At 37.9% G+C, this 21123-nt stretch overlaps 1 protein-coding gene across 1 annotated transcript in view; it reads right to left on the bottom strand.

The window, feature by feature from the left end:
• The window catches only part of LOC140145115 (uncharacterized), a 68316-nt gene that overhangs the window by 46237 nt on the left and 956 nt on the right, over positions 1-21123 (bottom strand). Inside the window, exons 2-3 of the mRNA XM_072166894.1 lie at positions 9942-10199; positions 8145-8252 (exon numbers count right to left, since the gene is read on the bottom strand). Of these exons, the coding sequence (XP_072022995.1) occupies positions 8145-8252; positions 9942-10199 (366 nt within the window). The remainder of the gene's footprint in view (positions 1-8144; positions 8253-9941; positions 10200-21123) is intronic.

The raw sequence follows: 21123 nt of genomic DNA, 5'->3' as shown, positions 1-21123 counted from the left end.
ACTGAAGACTGCCCCTTGTCAACAGAAAACAAGCAGACCTCGCATATCTGCTAAATTAAAGGTTTGTGCGCTCTGAGGAAGAGCTGTTCAATGAAGACTGCCCCTTGTCAACAGAGAACATGTAGACTGCATATACTGTAATAGAAGTATACGGCTTACCAGGAACCGTTTGGCCACTCATGGACCGATTGATTGATTGTATGCACGATGAGCGTTTATATCACTTAATTGCGGACGTGGTACAGATTAGCGGCTCTGTGATATTTTCTCTTTAAATCGCACGATTTTGTGGTAATAGAATAGAAATAAATGGTGCAGCATTATCCATTACACGCAAATATTGTATCCTCGGCAGTAAAAACGTTTAAATAATGGGTTCGGCTGCGCCTCATCCATCAGGCGACGAAAACTACGGGAGGACGGACCTTTCAAGTTGGGTCGGTCGGGCTTTTTTTTTTTTTCAGAAATGACCCAAAATCACCATCATCTGTAAATAATTTGCAATTTGAGAAAATCAAATAAAAAAAAATAAAAAAATTGTTCCTAACATTTCCGAAATTTGGTTCGGCATTCATTTTGTTCAAAATGTATTTCCCAATTTGTTCAAAACCTGGGTCGGTCGGGCCCGTAGACAGTGCCGCCGAGAGCCATTACAGGTCCGGGGGCAATGTGAACGTACGGGCTCCTTTGATCAGTGATGACGGTGCAGGACTTCATAAGTGTGTGCGTGTGGGTTGGGGGAGGGGGGTAGGGGTAGCAGTGGTGTAAATTTCTTTGTGACATGGAGGAGGGAGGTTGGTGTAAAATCCTTGAACATATGTTGAAGCGGAGCAAAAGTAGCATGTTTAGCTGCCAATAATCAAATATGAACATTGAAGGAGACAAATGCGCGTTAAGCGAGCACAAATTTGCAATTTGAAAGTGGTATTTTGCTCCCTTAATAACATCCGCGCAAAGTGCAAAAATGTGCCAATTTTAAGCCAATTTGAAGCTAAAATGATCCAAGTATGAACCGCTCACCTGGTCAAATACGCGCAATTCGAATTAGCGACTTTTGCTCCCATATTGAATTTATTGAAACAAACTCCGTGCGGAGCGCGGGAAATTGCCAATTTTAAGGTAAATGATCGAATAATAGGGCACAATGTACGCGAAAAGTTTGCTCTCAAATACACTTGATGGCTATTCAACACCACGGTGATGAGTCGCAGTGTTCCTCTCTTATTCGTTCCCTGTTGACTAGAGTCAAATAGATTCAAATCAACTGTAACTAGTAAACTATTCATTTTCTGACAAGTGACCTCTTCATTTTTGAATAGAATTTGGGATCATTTATTTGAATAGAATTGTCTATTCATTTTGAATAGATTCTCTTAAGTGCCCGGCGTACATGTTTACCTATTCAAATTTGAATAGATTCTATTAATTTTTGAATAGGTATTTTTAGAGTGTAGGGACAGGGTCATTAAGTTATGCAATGATCATGCTAAAAAGTAAAGTGAGATGCAAAGAATTTAGCGGGTGTTAATTCAAATAATTTGTACTTTGTTCAACAAACTTATTGACTGCCCTCGATCATGCGCTTCAAAGCCCACTCGCAGCTCACAAACACAAGATAGATTTTCAAGAAGACGATTATTAGGGACGTGATTAGATTTTCACTTCTGTAGTTCACCTCTGGGCAGATCCCCAAAGTGTGAAGATAGCAAAAATATATTCATATATTCATGATGCAGTCATGTCTACAGTAGAATTCACCACGACCTTTGCAGGACATAAACCCCATTAAAAGCTATTAAACCAAGATAACACTCATTGAAAACAGCTCAACTGATTAAATCATATCTTCTCTGGTTAAATACACACAATATATGTTTCTGCTTTACACGTACAATGGAGCAATGAGCTGGGATTATAGTTTCAGTTGGGTGAACGATTATAAAGCGAGCGCTAGAGAACAATTCTATGTGGGCTTTTGTTTACGAAATGAGACAATACGTGCTTATTGTTAACCAGCGTTCTTGAAAATGAGAAGCATGGTGGTTTGCAGACTTAACACGGTTTGGAAATAATTTCTTCATATTTTTTGGTGTTATCTGTCGTTTACATAATCCTTCCTAAAACACCAAAGTACGCATATTTCCAAACATCTAAATAAGCTAAAAATTTAGGACATGTTACAAAACTATATTTTCTAGAATTTTAGAAGAGGACTCATGATGCAGTCATGTCTACAGTAGAATTCATCTCGACCTTTGCAGGACTTAACCCCATTAAAAGCTATTAAACCAAGATAACACTCATTGAAACAGCTCAACTGATTAAATCGGATCTTCTCTGGTTGTGCACAAGTGACTGTTTTCATGTGCGATATCGCAATAAAGCTGGTATTCATAGCTTCAGTTGGGTAACCGATTACAAAGGAAACGAAAGGAAACAATGTTATGTGTGGCTTTGTTCACGAAATCAGACAATGTCGTGCTTTTTGTAAACCAGCATTCTTGAAAATGAGCAACATAATGATTTTTGACTTAACACGGTTTAGAAATAATTTCTTCATATTTTTGGTGTTATCTGTCGTTTACATGTCCTTCCTAAAACACAAAAGTACGACCCTCTCCAAACACCTAAATTAGCTAAAAATTTAGGACATGTTACAAAACTTTATTTTCTAGAACCTATTTAGAATAATTTAAATGTAGCTTTTACCGGTTTTTTTGTGGCATCCTTCAGAAGTGAGCGGTCCGATACCAATATTTTCGGTCAAATATCCATTCAAATAACACGGGGAGTTGGCTAGCTATGCCTTGCCCTCACTCATATTTTACAAAAGTACGACCATTTCTGAACATCTAACCTAGCTGTAATTTTAGGTCATGTTAGAGAAATATATTTGCTAGAAGTTTTGGAGAATAAATAAAATATTGGCTGGTTATTTTTCACACAGTGATGTTAACTAGGCAAGTGTCCATTCTCCCAACATACATCATTTGTAGGGGTCACGCGTCAATGGTGAGAGCACTGTGTATTGTGTATAGGAAAACGGACAGTAACTGCAGTATGTTTTAATATTGGCCGGTTATTTTTCACACAGCGACGTTAACTAGGCAATGTACTATTACCAATAACATACACTAAAACACCAAAGTACGCATATTTCCAAACATCTAAATTAGCTACAAATTTAGGACATGTTACAAAACTATATTTTCTAGAACTTTAGAAGAGTACTTTTAATATTGGCCGGTCATTTTTCACACAGCGACGTTAACTAGGCAAATCCCCATACTTCTAACGTACGCTATTTGTAGAGGTCACGCGTCAATGGTAAGAGCACTGTGTATTGTGTATAGGAAAACGGACAGTAACTGCAGTATGTCACCTTATCTCAAAATAATGTGCTATTTGCAAATTTGAGTATTGTTGGTTTCAAAACTGACATAGATACAACAACAGAGGGCGCATTTAATATATGTGACAAGAGCGTTTGGGGGCGTTTACCAAGGTGGTTGAAAATTATTTAGTTTTCTGGGTTGTTAGGATGAACAAATTTTATTCTTTAATCGGAGCAGCCAGCATATAGAAAGATCTTCGATTAATCTTGCTATCTCTTATTATGTAAGAACAACAGGTGAAAAAACCCTGTTCAAAATCGAAGATATTCAACATGATTCCTTTATTTTTAATACAAATGGTGTAGGTCTAAAAAGAGTTTAGCATCAACCCTATGTTATAGGTCTACAAAGTTGCAAAATCGCGCCAGATTCCATACTTTTATTCTCGAAATATTTTGAATTATGTAACAATACCTCAATTTTGGCGTGAGATTTTCTCCACCGAAAAAAACCCCAACCTTTTCGGGCTGTTGAGGAAGGGGCGGCTAAATTGAATTTCCTACAGCCCCCCGGGGTAAGAGCGGCCACGGTACGCCACTGAAGATAGGTGGCAACCATGTTGCGCAGGGACCAGCAAAGGGTAAATCCGGCCATGATATATACCAGCAAAATTTATATCTCGACACCCCACCCCCCACCCCCCCCCCTTGAGAAAATCGTCTATAGCGACGGCCCTGATTGAGTGACGTCTCCTCGGTCACCCCCAGCACGGGTCATGTAGCGCTACAGAGAAAACTTGAATAGTAGATACTCTTCAAATATTCAACTTTTACATACATTTTGGCAACATGTTCTCAGCGGCACATAAACAAATTTTATTCTTCATTACTCGTTGACTGCCGATAAAACGCCCAATAAAGACCAATGACCGCGCCGGCCAGTTAAAGTACATGCCCTATCACACCACTCCACACCATACATAAATTCTCCCAGTCACATTTCCCAAATATGAAATTAAAAAAGTCAAATTTTAATTTACTTCTTTTAAAGTTTGGCAGAGGCGGGGTTCGAACTCACGGCGCAACGCTTAGTACTCTATGAGCCTAGCGCCTTAGACCACTCGACCACTTGTCTTGTTGTTATTCATTTGAAACTTATTTAAAAATATAATCGCAACTTCAACATAGGCCTACCACGTGACAAGCAAAGACGTATTATATTTTGGAATTTTATCATTAATGTGTATTATAATAGAGCTACCATTATTTATATTGTTGAATTCTCAAGCGCATCATTTCGAATTGGGTTTTTATTCCTAAAGCCCGATACTGACTCCACCTGTACATTTTAATTTCATCGCGGGATACTGAGATGTTTGAAAAGCATCGCAGCATCGCATACCGCTGCGAAGTGGAGTCAGGATCGGGCTTAATTCGAACCACCAGCATCCATGGTTCGATGTAGAGAGTCTTTCCTATTCAGAGGAAATATTGCAATTACACACCTTATTGCCTTTTAACAATAACCAATGACACTAGCACGTATAATTCCAGTCAAGCACCAATATTTAATCCTATTGTTGAAGAGGATAATAAGCTTATAGTTATGTATAGCATTCGTAAAAAAGCTTAAGTCTTTGTTTGCTTTGGTTAAATCCTGTTCAAGTGGTGGGTTAACCAACAATTAACAATGAGAGGACATTCCTGAACCTCGTTCAGTTGGCGATGATTTGAAGTGACCGCCAATTATGACCATTTGATATTTAATACCAGCAATGTGGAAAAAAAAGAAATAATGTAGTGCCAAAATAATGTACCCTTTTACGGAAGGAGCAAAGTTTAACAAGTTACAACTCCGCTTCTGCAGTACGAATATCAGCGGCGAATGTCAGGTTATTATTTCCCAGTCTTGAAAAAAAAATGCCGGCAGAGGTGGGAATCGATCTCGGTACCTCCCGGGTAAAAAGCACTGTGCAAAACCACTAAGCCAACTAAATATCTGTCGTGAGATGCTTTACATTAATCTTTGATATTGCTGAATGGAATAAATCGTGGAATTAAATCAGTAAAGAAGTAGATTCTTATTTAGCGGCCAAATTGGATAAAAGGGGAAATATTTGTCCCTGCTCTAAAGAAAATATAGGTTAGAAAATTATCAAATAAATTTAAATTAAAAATTGAGACTTTATATTTATTTATTTCACAAGGCGGCATTATCACAGACAGACACTGTATACGCTAAAAACTCGACCCTCATTACCAGATGATGGCATAGCTCAGTGTTAGAGCATCAGACTGGTAATGTCAATATCGTTGGTTCGAATCCGCCTGCCAGCAATGGTTATTATGATTTTAATGCTACGCTACAATTTGTTCAATATTTTTTTCTTTTATTTATTTATTTATTTGTTTATTTATTTATTTATTTATTTATTTATTTATTTATTGATTTATTTATTTAAATAATTTGATATATTTGAAAGGGGTATTTGAGCAATTTGAAATTTTTACCCCCGTATAATCCTATGGGATCATTTTGAACCCACCCCATCCCAAATTGCCAAAACCTATGAGTTTAAATCATACATAATGATCAGTACGTCAATCATGAGTGAACACCGGTTGGTCACATGCATTTATTTGGGAATGGGTAGGCACTGCAGCTTGATTCACCATCCACAACATGATAATGTGTGCACATGCTACATTATATGTATATACACTTGTAGGCCTATGTTGTTGTTGGTGTATAAGTAATGGGCCTTGCAATTGAAATGCCTCAAGCTTTTAATCCGATATGCAGATTATCTATTTGTTTTCATGAATTGGAAGACATTCTTTGATGTATTACTGAGCTCAATGATCTGTAATTACTGGAGTGTGAGGTCAGCATAGTATTTTATAAACAGAAAGTATAGAGGCCCTGCATGAAATTATCGATTGGCTCCAAACAAAGGATTTGAGCCGGTGTCCTTCACCGTAGTTATGGCGGAGTGCAGTCCATTCAATCAAATGTTGTCATCAACCTATTTGATTGCAATCATGCATTTGTTGAATGCATTTGAGTAGTCCACCATATTTACGGGATGATATGTCACATGCAAGGCCTCTATTCTCCCAATACATTTCCTAATGTATGTGAGAATGATACAATAATGACATGATGAACATAGTCATTGATGCATCAGTTTTAAAATAGACTAGGCGGTTACCATATTTGGCGGTTCTCGCCTGGGCGCGATTACCAGGCTGATGGTGACATGCCCATATGACAGTTTTACTAATTTGACCTCAGATGACCCTGGCGACCCCAAAATGACCTTCCAAAATTTGGCTCTAAATGTTAACTGTACCCACCAAGTTTCATGCCCATACGACAGTTTTTAGTAATTTGACCTCAGATGACCCCTGGATGACCTTGGATGACCCCAAAATGATCTAAACTTATAACTCTAAATGTTGACTGTACCCACCAAGTTTCATGCCCATATATGAGTTTTTACTAATTTGACCTCAGATGACCCGTGGTGACCTTGGATGACCCCAAAATGACCTTCAAAAAATGTTGTTTTAAATGTTGAATGTACCTACCAAGTTTCATGCCCATACGACACTTTTTAGTAATTTGACCTCAGATGACCCCTGGGAGCGGACCCCGGTGTCAGATGACTTTAAAACGAACATAAACATCTTCTTGACAGGACAGAACTACACCCACCCACCGAGTTTGAGCCCCGTACGACCTAGTTTCATGCCCATATGACAGTTTTTAGTCATTTTATTATACCTCAAATGACCCCTGGGAGGGGGCCCCGGGGTCGGATGACTTAACGAACATGAACATCTTCTTGCCAGGACAGAACTACACCCACTCACCGAGTTTGAGTCCCGTAGGACCTAGGTTCATGCCCATATGACAGTTTTTAGTCATTTGACCTCAAATGACCCCTTGGAGGGGGCCCCTGGGTCGGATGACTTAACGAACATAAACTTCTTCTTGCCAGGACAGAACTACACCCACCCACCGAGTTTGAGCCCCGTACGACCTACGATGGCCTCACATTAGCAGTCACAGACAAAACCTAAATCAGAATATATCCATTACTCGTCTCGAAAGAGCTCAAAATAAATAACTTAGAAAATTTTCTTGATGTCCTTTAACATGTTTCCATAGTTAACCATCGTTAGCCATGGATATCTATGCTGTAGAACTGACCGGTGACTAAGTCCGATTTATTGGGACGTTTATCGACCATCAACGAGTAATGTACAAGCAAGTATTTTGCCAGTATTAATAAAACTAATGAGGCTATTAATGTAGCCCAACTGTACGTAAAATCTGGCAATAGCCTACCGGTAAATCTTAAAGAAATGAAAATATCTGTTGCAATTTTGGGATTTGTATAAAAGTAATTCTAGTTCATCCAAGTTGTAAAACAATTATTTCTTTTAATACAAACACATTCCTTGGTAAGACAACTTTATAGCACTGTTTGAATATCAACATGAAGTAGTAATGACAAATTTAAATGTACACTATCGCCTCTGTAGTTTCCTGATTACATAGACAGCACGATTATTTTCTGCAACGCTGTGAGGAATAAATAGGCCAAAACCCAACGCAATAGCGCAAGGAATGCTGCGCATTTCTCGCCCAAAAACTGTTGGCCCAAGCTTCACAAGCCTTGTGCACAGATAGCAGTTATAAGAAATCATTTATGCCGATTATCCTTATGGTAAATATGTTGTGCTATCAGTTAATTTAACACAGCTCGGCAAACCGTTCATAATTTGTGCCCGTGAGCCTTACCTTTTCTTCGAGAATAAACTTCACCTCTTCCTCCGATATTGTCATGTTTTCTTGTGTAGGAGTATCGTGCATATGATTCCATGCCTTACAGCTATCAATCAAACGTACCTAAATATACAGAGAATGTTAACATGACTGGAAATGTAAAACATGATTATTATTCCAGTAAATGTGTAAATATGGAGGATTTTGTCTATCATTTCTTTATTTAAACGGGATACATTAAGATTAGGAGCTACATTATTAGCTACCAATATTAAGCTTGTCCAGAAACATATATGTTACCCTTGTGCTTTCACGGAATTATTTCCAGCACGCCCTAGAAGAGTACGATCCAGGAGGTACGTTGTGATTCCCATACGCCGTGAACGTGTACGCCCATTTAAGGTGGTAGACCTGGGAATATATTTTTTTGGTGATGGAACATCACATCAACTTCATACTTGGAACATATACTGCGCCAAAAAGTATCCTTACACTTGGAAAAATAATCAAAATTTCAAAACTGAACCATATTTGGGGTAAGTTTGTTTTTAATAGATGCACTATCAAATCCTGCACATTATGCCACCACATTGAATCCAATGTGACTTGAAGAAGTAAAAGTACAAGCAATTGAATACACGAAGATCCAGTTTTAAAAAGTGACAAGGCGCAAAAAGATTCCAACAAGCGCAACAAAGAGACAACGCAGTTTCTTCAATTAAGCTCTACTTAAAGCAGTTTTTATTTGAGTTTTTACTTCTCTGTACTCTTCATAACTCTCATTATATTTGTCAGTTCGTTTGTTTTGTTTCAGTTTTCTTTTGTTCCTTTTGTTTTAAATTAAAGGCACGCATAAATTAGACGTTTTCAATTATTATTTATATAGCCGTCTGAAGTAGGACACAGTTACCAGATGTCTAATCCGTGGAGTTTTGAATAGGCCTGTTTGTCACTTTTAAAACGGGATTTTCGTCTAATCAAATGCTTGTAACTTTGCTTCTTGAAGTCACATTTGATTCAATGGGGTGCTATAGGCCTAATGTGCCGGAAACAGAAACATATCAAATAAAATCAAGGATATTCAACATACGAAGAAAACTATTAATATGATCCATTTTGTTTGTAAGATATCAATAAAGTTACAGCGAGGTGTTAAATTTTTACTTCGATGTGCACGCGGTTCATACGTGCAGATTGTCCATTAAAGACCAATTAGAGTTTTAATTAAAACTTTAATTGGGTTTAGAAGGAGCATGCTTGGTCCCCCCTGGCCTCCACCTGTGAGGGCAGCAGACAGCTTCTCCTTTGGATTTCTCTCCCTCTCCTCATGTGGCCAATGGAGGGCTCCCTTGCACTTGCCTGCATGCTGCAGCCTGTGGTTCTTTCCTTTTGCTTATGATCTCCAAGCTGTCAACTTGGTATTTTTGTGACCAGCATTTTTATCTTATCAATCTTTATATCGGCTGTATTTAAAAATATATATTTTAGACACAAACCGCGGGCATAATTTATATAAAACCACATTATATAGGCACGCAGTGGTCAATAATATTTGTTTTATTGCAACGATAATATTCAGGCATTCCTGAAATACAATTTTTTTTTAAGCGGCGTATTTTTCATAGACTTAGAAAAATTACTAGTCGCCCTCGAGTGACCATATGCTGGACAATGTCTTCAACTGAGATGTACGTACACTATTATCATGCGGTTTAAAAGCACGAATGAACGGGCACAAGAATCAGGGCGTATGGAACATCGCAACATCTCTATAATGTGTCAGATTATGTATGTCATTTGTTAATAAAACACCTTTGCAAGTAGCTTGGCAACCTTCGTCAGAGGGCTCTTGAACTCCGTTGATGTCAAGTTCTTGTTTTGGATGTTTTTGGTGACCGCGGCCTTCACCGCTTGCATGAACTTTTCCTTCTTCTCCGGGTCTTCGTTAAGTTTGGCGTATTCTTCTGGGTTGTTCCTGCGAATATACTCCAGCACATCCTTGCAATATCGTGCGATGGTGTCCTCCTGTGTTTCTTTGATGTTCCTATCCAGGAGGGAGAATATGGCGGCCTGTAAGAAAATGAAACCGACTAAGTTAAACAATGGCATTAGACCGTTTTCAAAAAAGCAATAGTTCCTGGCGCCATATTCTCTCAGTAATTCTAAGATTGGAACGTGCGAAATTAATCCCCGACCGTGTACATATGCAATGCACTTAAATAACATTATGTTAAAATAGTTGCACCCAGCAAACACAGAAATGTCTTAATTTTTTTTTTTCATAAAACGTTTTAATAACATTTAAATGTCGGGTTATATAAAGGTCATAAAAACGTTTTAAAATTGTATGAAACACTACAATACTATTTTTAAAATGTGTTCAAAATGTTATTGTAAACTATTTTTGCAAACATTGTTTGCCAAATATTTTGTTAAAACTTAAATAACATTAGGTTAAAATATTTGCACCCAGCAAACACAGAAATGTTCTTTCTCCGGTCCAACATTATTCATATATGAATTTGTTCAACAAATTCATGTTGACCATGTCATTCCACGAAATGTTGCCCTCGAAATAACATATTCTGTTGAACATGTTATTCTTGGTCCTCGGTTGAGTGGTTTAGATCTTATTTAATTGGTAGGAGGCAAATTGTCAATGTTAACCAGGTTAATTCTGCCCACTTGATATTTCCTGTGGAGTTCCGCAAGGCAGTATCCTTGGTCCTATCCTTTTTTCTGCTATGTGAATGACATGCCCATCAGTGTCGACTGCAAATCACTTTTATACGCTGACGATAGTGCCTTGCTTGTTTCTGATAAAGATCCCTAAATAATTGCTGAATCGCGAAATGGATTCTTGCAGGCAATGGATGATAGATAATAAGCTCTTCATCTTGGCAAGACTGAGGCCATCTTATTTGGTACCAAAAGGAAGCAGCTAAATTTAGTTGATAGTTTCACTGTTTTTAATATAATACTCTTTTTTGGTGAATATCATCAAAAAAGCAAGTGGGAGACTCAAAATTACTCTTGTACAGACATGCTGAATTTTTATTCATGAAAACACGCAAGACACTGTGTTCAGCTTTAATTTTATGTCATTTTGATTACGCTTGTTCTTTGATTACGCTAATAAAAAGCTCTCCATAGAACTAGAGGTCCGACCAGGGTCTTAATTAGGCTTTCAGACTCAGCCAAGCACGAATATTATCACACCAACATGAAGACAATCAAAACCACAATTTACTAATATTTAAGTTATTTATTACCTTACTACATCTTCATTCTGTATGAAACTTTATATTAAAACTAACAAGTGAACTGGGACTAGAACAAACTCCATTATCAAAGTAATAATTAGCGTGAATTGTTCTCGCTCTAAACTAAGAAGTTGTGTCCAAATCTTGACGCACACGGAGATTTTATAGAGAGGTGTTACCTCTCTGAGTGACAGCTACAAGCTACAACTCATGCTCAGTTTGCGTCGTCCACAAGACCTCCGTTTACAAAAGACCATTGTGACGTTTTACGATAGTCTAATCGAAATGATACGAGAGAGTGATTTCTCACTCGGGGTGAATGACACCATAATTTTGATTAAATAAATAAATGAAAATAGAAGGCACGGGATATAAAATGATATATCGCCACAACAGTATACAGAGTTATCTTAAAACCACAAATACATTTTTTTATGTCGGGCATATCTAGGCATCAACAGCTGAAATCTATGAGATAACGCTGACGAAACTTCAGCCAGGCACAAGTGACCTGGTGAACGAAGGGGGTCGCCGTAGATAGCTGGTCGGGGTATTTTTACAGGACAGGCAAGTGTAGCCGACAATCGGGCGTTACCTGATCGGAACCACATGTAAACGAGGTCTTAATCATGGATCATCTGCCCGCCATTACCAGATGAACCACGAAAAGAGCGGAGATTTTTTTGGTCCTGCGAGGAATTTAACCCGGGACCTCTCGTTTGTACGGTGTACCATCTCCGGCAATTTCCCTTTTTAATTTCCCTTTTTTTTTATTTCCCCTTTTTTTGAATTTCCTTTTTTTTTAATTTCCTTTTTTTTTATTCAATTCCCCGATATTTTTTTAATTCCCCTTTTTTTAATTTCCCTTTTTTAAATTTCCCCAAGTAAAATTAAATTTGGCAGAGGCGGGGTCGGAATCACGGCGCAGGGCTTTGGATACTCTGTGGGCCTAGCGCCTTAGACCACTCGGCCACTTTTCATGTTGTTATGCATATGAAACTTATTTGAACATATGGTCGCAACTTCAACATAGGCCTACCACGTGACAAGCAAAGGCAGAAAATGTACCATATTTCGGAATTTTATTTGCTAAAAAACATTAATGTGTATTAATAGCGCTCAATTGTTGAGAAATCCGACAATAATAAACATGACAAATGGGCAATTATTATACATGCACAATACATTTTCGATTTGAACTCGCTAGGCCGTAAGGCCGCACCGGCTGCACGTGCTATAATACTCCTATATACCGGGCCCGGGATACCTGGTACATGTATATAGGCCTACATGTGGTTCACATATAGAACCTGCCATTGGCATACCTGTGCATACACGGTCTGGATTTTCGCAATTTATAGGATAATTACACGTAGGTCCCCCAAAGTTTCTTCCAGTTATTGAAGTGCTTTATATAATGACACGATGTTGCATTCAATAATATAAGCCTACGTATACTTTACTTTACCTTTACTGTCACTATTATAATTATATAAACTTTTTCATAACCATTTTATAGGCCTACTAGTATTTTGATGTAATAAATATCAGTATAATTTCGAGTTCAACTGAATGCTTTCATCATGATTAGTAACATGTTTTATTTATCAAAAATCGACTATGGCATAGTCTAGGACCTACGTAAAAATTACATAAAATTTTTACCATCAATAGAGTGTTAATTTTGACTAAATTCAGAAAATATTTTGGCGTATATAAAATTGAAATAAAATTCTCTGCCTTGATTTATTTGTTTGTTTATGTATTTATTTAACAATTACCGGTAATTGATTATTTGCTTATTTATGTGCTTATTTATCAATCAATGAATTCTTTTATTTATTAATTTATTGATCAATTAATGATTTATTTTATTTATATTTATTTCTTTATTTAATCGTTTTCATTTAATAAATTAATTGATAACAACCGTATTCATTCCAATAAGCGCCCATGCCCCAATATAAAGCGCCCACCCAGGGAAGCTTAGGGATTAAGTTTAAAATGTAGCTCCTGGATGACCTTTGACCTCGGATGACCTCCATTTTAAGTTTTACGTGTTCCCCTCATATCAAGGATTCCACGCACCAAGTTTGAGCCCGATCGGACAAAGTTTGAAATTTGACCCCTCCGTAATGACCTTTGACCTCGCTTGACCTCAATTTTATTTCGGGAATATATTCCCCTCGTATCAAGGATTCCACCCACCAAATTTGAGCCCGATCGGACAAAGTTTGAAATTTGACCCCTCTGTAATGACCTTTGACCTTGGTTGACCTCGATTTTATTTCGCGCATTATATTCCCCTTGTATCAAGGATGCCACCCACCAAATTTGGGCCCGATCGGACAAAGTTTAATTTTTTGATAGATATGCATTTTTTTTGGCGAAATAATTTCCCTTTTTAATTTCCCTTTTTTTGAATTTCCCTTTTTTTTAAATTTCCCCGATATTTTTTTTGATGTGCGTATAATGTTGCAGCTAGTGGATTCATGTTAGTATACCGCGGGGAGCATTAGCCTTAGTCAAGGCTTCGTCCGTACTTTATATTTGAACACAGCTGTCCAACATGGATAGCGCTCGCATAGCTTTCTATTTTTTTTTATATCTTGGCCTATAGTGAAGACAAAAATTAAATCCAAACCTAGTAAAACAATCCGAATCCAATAGAGTGATCACGAGGCTTATATTAAAGAAGGCCTAATTTGAATTAGATTAGAATAATAATTGTTAATAATATATTAAATATTTAGACCCTTCCACTGTATAAGTCTTTATTCGGCCTATAGCTAAAGCCACGATTTCTCCGTGTTCATGGTGTTACAAAATCTAAAATCCGTGTTGCAAATTGGACGATTCCGTGATTTTCCGTGTCCACTATGGCCAGAATCTTGGATCGTAGGCCTAAAATTAATGCTAGAATTGATTGTTTAATGGTTGATTACTGCTAAATAATCACTTTTCTTTGTTTTATTTTACAAATCAACACAAAAGTTAGACATTTTATACAGTTTTTCACTATTTGGTGGCATTTTCAAATTTCCCTGAGCAAACCCCGACATAAGATGAGTTTTTTTAAACATAGTTACATTTTTAGCAGTTCTAAAATATATAGGCAATTCATTCCATAGACGTGGAGCTGCAATTTCAAATGACTCATGTGCTCTTATTTTGTTTCTTGAAGAAGTTGCATGTTTCCAGATCAAAGAGTAGGCCTACGAGTGGGAACATAATTTGAAAGAAGTTCAGATAAATATGACGGAGCAATAGGCGTCTCATTATTACATTTATATACAATCAACATAAGTTAAGCAACAATTCATTGGAACACAGGAAGCCAATGCAGTTCCTTACCAGTGTGTTATTAGTTTGTGAGAAAAATGCAAAAATAGTCACATAGGCCTAATAGTCATAAAATAGCTCTATTAAATAGTACGAATATGCCGTCCCTTTACATGGCAATTTTAAAACATTTGGCATGTGCAAAGGAGGGGGGGGGGGGGGCAGGCCGAGAAGGGAAGCAAGCAATTTTTTTGGCACGCCTTGGGAAAATTACACCCCCCCCCCCTCACGGGCCGGGATAAAACCACTGCGATTTATATACTAGTATTCTTATGGTTTTCCCGTGACTTGAAATAAGTCTACGGCCCTAGCACACAGGTTCCGGCACAGGCTATATCAGTGGTGTAAATAATACACACACATGGTCTGACCACTGACTTCTACACAGTGGGTCTGTCCATATACTATATCCATGGTCTGTCACACGTAAAGAAGACTACAGTGCGTAAAGACCAGCATACGCAGCGGGAAGCGAGCAAATTCTTGGACAACTACTGAGTATGTGTCTCGGCCAAGATTCTGCTTTGTGAGAAAATAAAAGGGGAATTAAAAAGAAGAGGGAAAATAAAAAATTAAAAAAGAGAAATTTAAAAAAGGGGAAAAAAAGGGGACATTAAAAAAAGGGAAATTAAAAAAAAAGGGAAATTAAAAAAAGGGAAATTAACAAAAAAGGGAAATTTAAAAAAAGGAAATTAAAAAAAGGGAAATTAAAAAAAGGGAAATTAAAAAAAGGAAATTAAAAAAAGGGGGAATTAAAAAGGAATTTGGCGGAGATGGTAAACCCTTGGAAGAAAGAGATAAGAAGGAACCACAACGAACGCATTCACTTTGTCCACTCCCTTTACCGACATTAAATTGACATTGTTATTCATGAGGATTTACTTTGATCAATACCCCGCGTTAAATAGGTGATTGGTATTGTACTCCGTGTATTTGCATGTCTTCTGGAGCGTGTCTGAAGGATGATTTGAACTAATGACCTTCCGTGCAAGCACTCTATAGGATTTTCTCTGGTGACGTGATCATCGGTCATTGATGGCCTACATCTTTTTCTTCCATTTCGCCCAATTTTCCCGAACTTTGATGACTTTTTCCTCAGAGTTGGCAGTCTTTGGCACTGAAACGAGTTAGCTAGTTACTATTATACACATATAAACTATTAAATTAAACAGGTTTCATGTACCGGACTCAACCGGAACATTGTACATTATTTAAGAACATTTTGCATCTATTTTTCATCGAAAAAGTCACCAAAATCTTACCTTATTTGCTAAAGATGAAACTCAGCAAAAAAACGGCCGATTTTAATGACCTTTTTTTTTTTAAAGGACATTTTCTACACAACACGATCAAGAAAACAGTTTGACTGTAGATCCCAAAACAAAGCTACTATACATGTTCAGAGCATCAGTGAAATTCCATAATCTTACTTCTGGGTAGCGTTTGTTTGTTCTTGGATGGGTTTGTTATAGTTTTTTTCCAGTAATGATTTCGCCAAGCATCGATCGCGGTAAATGGATCATACATGAAAGTAAGTACCATTGATAGCTTTTCTTTTCGCGGATTAAAACTTGGCCGATCGAAGTCGTTGTGGTTCCTTCTCATCTCTTTCTTCCATGGTACACCGTACGTTTGTTTCATTTTAGATGTGGGGCCACGCACTCATATTAGGCAGAAAGAATTAGATATGGTGGGTATACTATATCAAGTGAAGACATAGTAGTCCAAATCAAACTTAGCCATGTTTTTAAAATTTTCCATAACTGTTGTCCTGAATAATATGAAAATGCATTTTACTTGAGTACCATCTCACTCCAAGGGTCAAGATAAGGTCACTTTCTTTAATACTGCCATCCGTCTGATCAGTCTGATCAAGGATCCATTTGATTTTTAGAGTTTGAGCTTGTCTCGCCACCCCGTTGTCACATTTTAGCTCGCTTCGTAGCGATCAAAAGGTGTTTTTGGGATTCGCTTCGTAGCGTCGATCAGGTACCTGTTTTGCCCGGCGTACCTGTTTTGCCCGGCGCAGAGCATTAGGACTAGGGTTAGGGTTTGGATTAGGATTAGGGTTAGGGTTAGGGTTGGGTTAGGATTAGGATTAGGATTAGGATTAGGATTAGGATTAGGATTAGGGTTAGGGTTAGGGTTAGGGTTAGGGTTATTCATTATTAATATAATAGTAATAGTATACCGTGTGCGCGCGCTTTATTCCGATAACAATAAGTATAATAAATAGACGGCTTTCTAGCACAACCACTTGTAGCATAGTGTGTAGTGCCTCGACTATGGATCGATAGGTTGCTGGTTCGAACCCCGGTCGATCCTTGGTAGAATTTTAAATCTAACTTGTTTCGTTTTATTTTATTAAGTAAGAGGAAAAAACAGTAGCCTAACTAACTCCAACGGAACGCAACTCAACGCAACGCTAGTAAGCATTTCGTAGCGCTTGTTAGGTACCCGTCGGATATAGTGAAAGTGTGACAAGAGGCTGGTTTCGCATAACTTCCTTTTGCGTCCTTCGTGCATTGTTGTCTTTGTTTTTCAAACCGAGGTCAAAGGTTGTATGGGGTCAAATGTTAGATTATGCCCAATTGGACTTAAACATGGAAAAGAATCATTGATATGCCAGGAACATGTCATAAGTCAAAAAGTGTCATCAGGCAGTAACCATAGGGTATTAAATAAAAGGCACTAAATTTAATGACCCATGGGCGCCGCCATACCAAGAACAGAAGATGTGCTACAATGCTAAGAGATAGGAATTTTTCAGACAAATATCATCAAAATTGCTGAAAATTTAAAAGGCAACTTAATTATATATGGATTCTGTTTTTTAGTATGTTTTCAAGAACTAAATTTTCAAAGTATTGATCGACGGAAAAAAGTTATCGACGGAAACTCTTACAATAATACTACAAAGTTGCGAAAAAAATGACACATTTGCTAGAAAATGTGGACACGCATCCCGCGTTTCCAATTGAAATACACAGGAAGACCACCCGCAGTGCCAAAGGTCACTTTTCCAGACATCCTGTCTAGACGCTTTAATGTCAGCGCCCATCTGGTCACGTGGGCATTAAATTAAGTGCCTTTATTTAAATGCCCTAAGACGACTGTCAGGGCACAGTGTCATCGCCTCGATATCTTCATGGCAGAAATCGCCATGATGGTAGGCCGAATCCAGTTGTTCTTCAACAGCCACGCATGGCCATTTTGTTCTGACCTGTTGAATAGTTTTGAGACGCATAATGGACCGAGGGACATCCGACTAAGGCTACTGACAATAGCCTAGTGACTGACCTCTGTAGATGTTGGAGCCTGGAACGTCATCTCAGACTGCCTTCACCAGTGGTATGCTCTGCACCTTAGTACATGTACCGTGTTATGTTCCGTGACCCGAGTGTTTTTGAATGAGGGCAGCGATCATTTGTTTGTTCTGCGCCATATAAAATCTGAATTTTTGTCAGTTTTTGATTTCATGTTCTCTCAACACATATATTCAAGTGCAAGCCTTCAAATTGGCTTCTTTATAAAGCAAAATTACGGGAGATATTTATCATTTTCTACCCCGGTATGTAAAGATATATCGTCTGAGTATCAAATCGTGCATAGCATACGGTATTAGTATAGTTTCCTACAGTAGCGTAGCCAGCAGGGGGGCAGGGGGCAGAGTGCCCCCTGACAAAAAAAAATGAAAGAAAAAGTGCCCTCTGACAAAAAAAATGAAAGAGAAAATCAGGAGGGCAAAGGAAAAGAAAAAAGGGCAAGGAGCCCCTTTTCTAGCAAAATTCAGGGCCAAAATAGTGTAAAATACAAAAATTTTCCGCGCTACGCGCGCACATTATAACAATAAAGCCCATTTTTATCGGATAATGGGCGAAACTAGTGTAAAATGCCATTTTTTTCGCGCTACGCGCGCACATCATCCCAATAATGCCCTTTTCGGGAAGCTCGAAGACATACAGTCTCTATGTATTGTATGATGCAACTGCAATTTTTTCGTCTGTGCCCCAAAATTTTATTTTGCCCCCCCCCCCCCTGACCAAGAAAGCTGGCTACGCCCCTGTTTCCCTACCGTACAATGTAATTATTTCACAGGCGTTGTCGCTGTGCAGGGGTCAAGCAGTATCTCTATCAACATTTTGGCTATATCTTTGCTTCTATTGAACAGTCAGGGACACATTGAATTAGTATGCATTGATAGCTGTTCAATAGAAGCAAAATTAATTAAAATGTACAACTTTATCCAACTTTGTAAAATTTTTTTTTTTTTTTTTAGTAGCAGTATTTCTCTGATTTACAAACTTGAATAACAAGTAATAGCCTTGAAGAATAATTCATGTATAATAGATATTCTTCAAGGCTGTTATCTAGGCTTGTTTTGTTTTTTCAAATAACCTGCTGAAGTATGGTTTATAAAACAACACAGCTGTCAATGTAATTGGAAACAGTGGGACAACTGCAATGCAGTCCTGCTTTCCTGAAGAAATTGTGTGAAAGGTGACAATAGCACAATTTTGCGAGGATTTTATGCATAGGATATGAAAGTCTTCAGTGGACTTTGCTGAACAATGAGATTCGCACTTGATCAAAACTGATTATGTGCAAATATGGTAGTTGCTTGCACGTGAAGTGTTCCGGCGCAACAGATGGAGATTCATAACCATCACGTATCACGCCATATGTGCGTCCCAGTCAAATTGGTCGTTAGATGATTTACGCACACCGCGGTGTACCGGCGCGGAGGTTATTGATTAGAGGTTAATAACTGCGCATCGGTTATTTGGAGGGCATTGTGAAAAATCTAAACATTTTGCCTTTGGAACCGAGGAATATTCCGAGGTCCAAAGCAAAATGTTTAGATTTTTCACAATGCCCGACATATAACTCGATGCAAAGTTATTAACCTCATTCATTTCGTCACTTTGATCTTTAAAATTAACAAAATAACACAAAATTGTCCTCAAAAGTTTGTAAAATAAACAATTCTTACATCTTCCCTTTCCCAAAATCGATCAGGCTAAAACAAAACGACCAATAACAAAAGTGCGTATCAGAATCTGTGCAAATATGGTAGCGCGCAATCCAAATACGGCAGCCAGCGCGCGCGCAGTTCGTTGGACGCACAATACGGCGCACGCAGAAGTCAATTGTGTGCGACATTGGAACAATTACGCATTTTGCGGTCAATTGTGAGATATTAATGACCTCGATTTGCGTTCGCGTTTTCACAAATACTAAAATATGATTGGATCGCACGCATCGCGTTTATTAATGAGGTTATGAATATCCATCAATGACCTCCGCGTATGCTTACACAGTACAATGACTTCCGCGTGTGCGCATCTTTTGCGCCGGAACACTTCACTCGCACGCAACTACCATATTTGCACATGACGTGATTGGTAAGTCCATTTTAGCCTGTTCGACTTTTTGAAGGGCGAAATATAAGTTTTGATAAAAATTGTTTATTTCAACAAATTTCAGAGAATAAAATCTTGACATGAGTTAAAAATGACGGTTATGAATTCGGTTAATAACTTTGCATCAGTTATATGTCAGGCATTGTGAAAAATCTAAACATTTTGCTTTGGACCTCGGAATATCCCTCGGTTCCAAAGCACAATGTTTACATATTTCACAATACCCTCAAAACAACTGATGCGCAGTCATTAACCTCTAATCAAAAGAGTTCTCCGAGAGCTCATGTGTATGTACTGCTCGTGAACATTAATTTTAGTGTCCTACACAGCCAATTTGTTACGCGTAACCAAACTAGCTGCGCAGGAGACTACTGTTCATGTAATGTACGGCATCAGTCTGCTGGAAATCAAGTTCGCTTCGAACGCTGAAAAGGGACGTACGAGCCAGCATTTTACCAACACAATTTGTCTTTTTCAGAAAAAAAAACCGAATAAAAATAAATTGCAACGAGTGTCAACTTGTAATGTAATAATTATTCTGTTCGAATGGAGTTAAACTTGTTTTTGCAAAATATATGCCCTTTAAGTCACAGTTAACAGAAGCGTTAATTATAGAGAGAATCGAAAGAAGAGAGATTTCGCCCGGTCTGATATGACTAACTCCTCTTATGAAGAATGGTTTCATTAATATGTTAATATTAATATCACTACGTCATACATTATGTTAGTAGAGCAACCGTGCTATGTTCCGTGACCAGATCGTTGTAACAAAAATTTGAAAGTGTTTTTGACTTTGCCTAAATTTACTGAATAAAATAGCTTTGGACTGCCCTATTCAACTATTCTGGTTCTGGGCAGTGGTAAATTAAGGTCAAACAGGGGTAACAAGTCGACAAATATCCCAATCCTGTTGGAAAGTACAATATTTGTTTGGACCTAAGGAATCTAAAAATACATAGTTTGATC

Source organism: Amphiura filiformis, unplaced genomic scaffold (assembly GCF_039555335.1).
Source record: "Amphiura filiformis unplaced genomic scaffold, Afil_fr2py scaffold_139, whole genome shotgun sequence".
Classification (NCBI taxonomy): Eukaryota; Metazoa; Echinodermata; class Ophiuroidea; order Amphilepidida; family Amphiuridae; genus Amphiura; species Amphiura filiformis.
The sequence above is the reverse complement of the archived record's forward strand: the minus strand, read 5'-3'. Positions and strand labels throughout refer to the sequence as shown.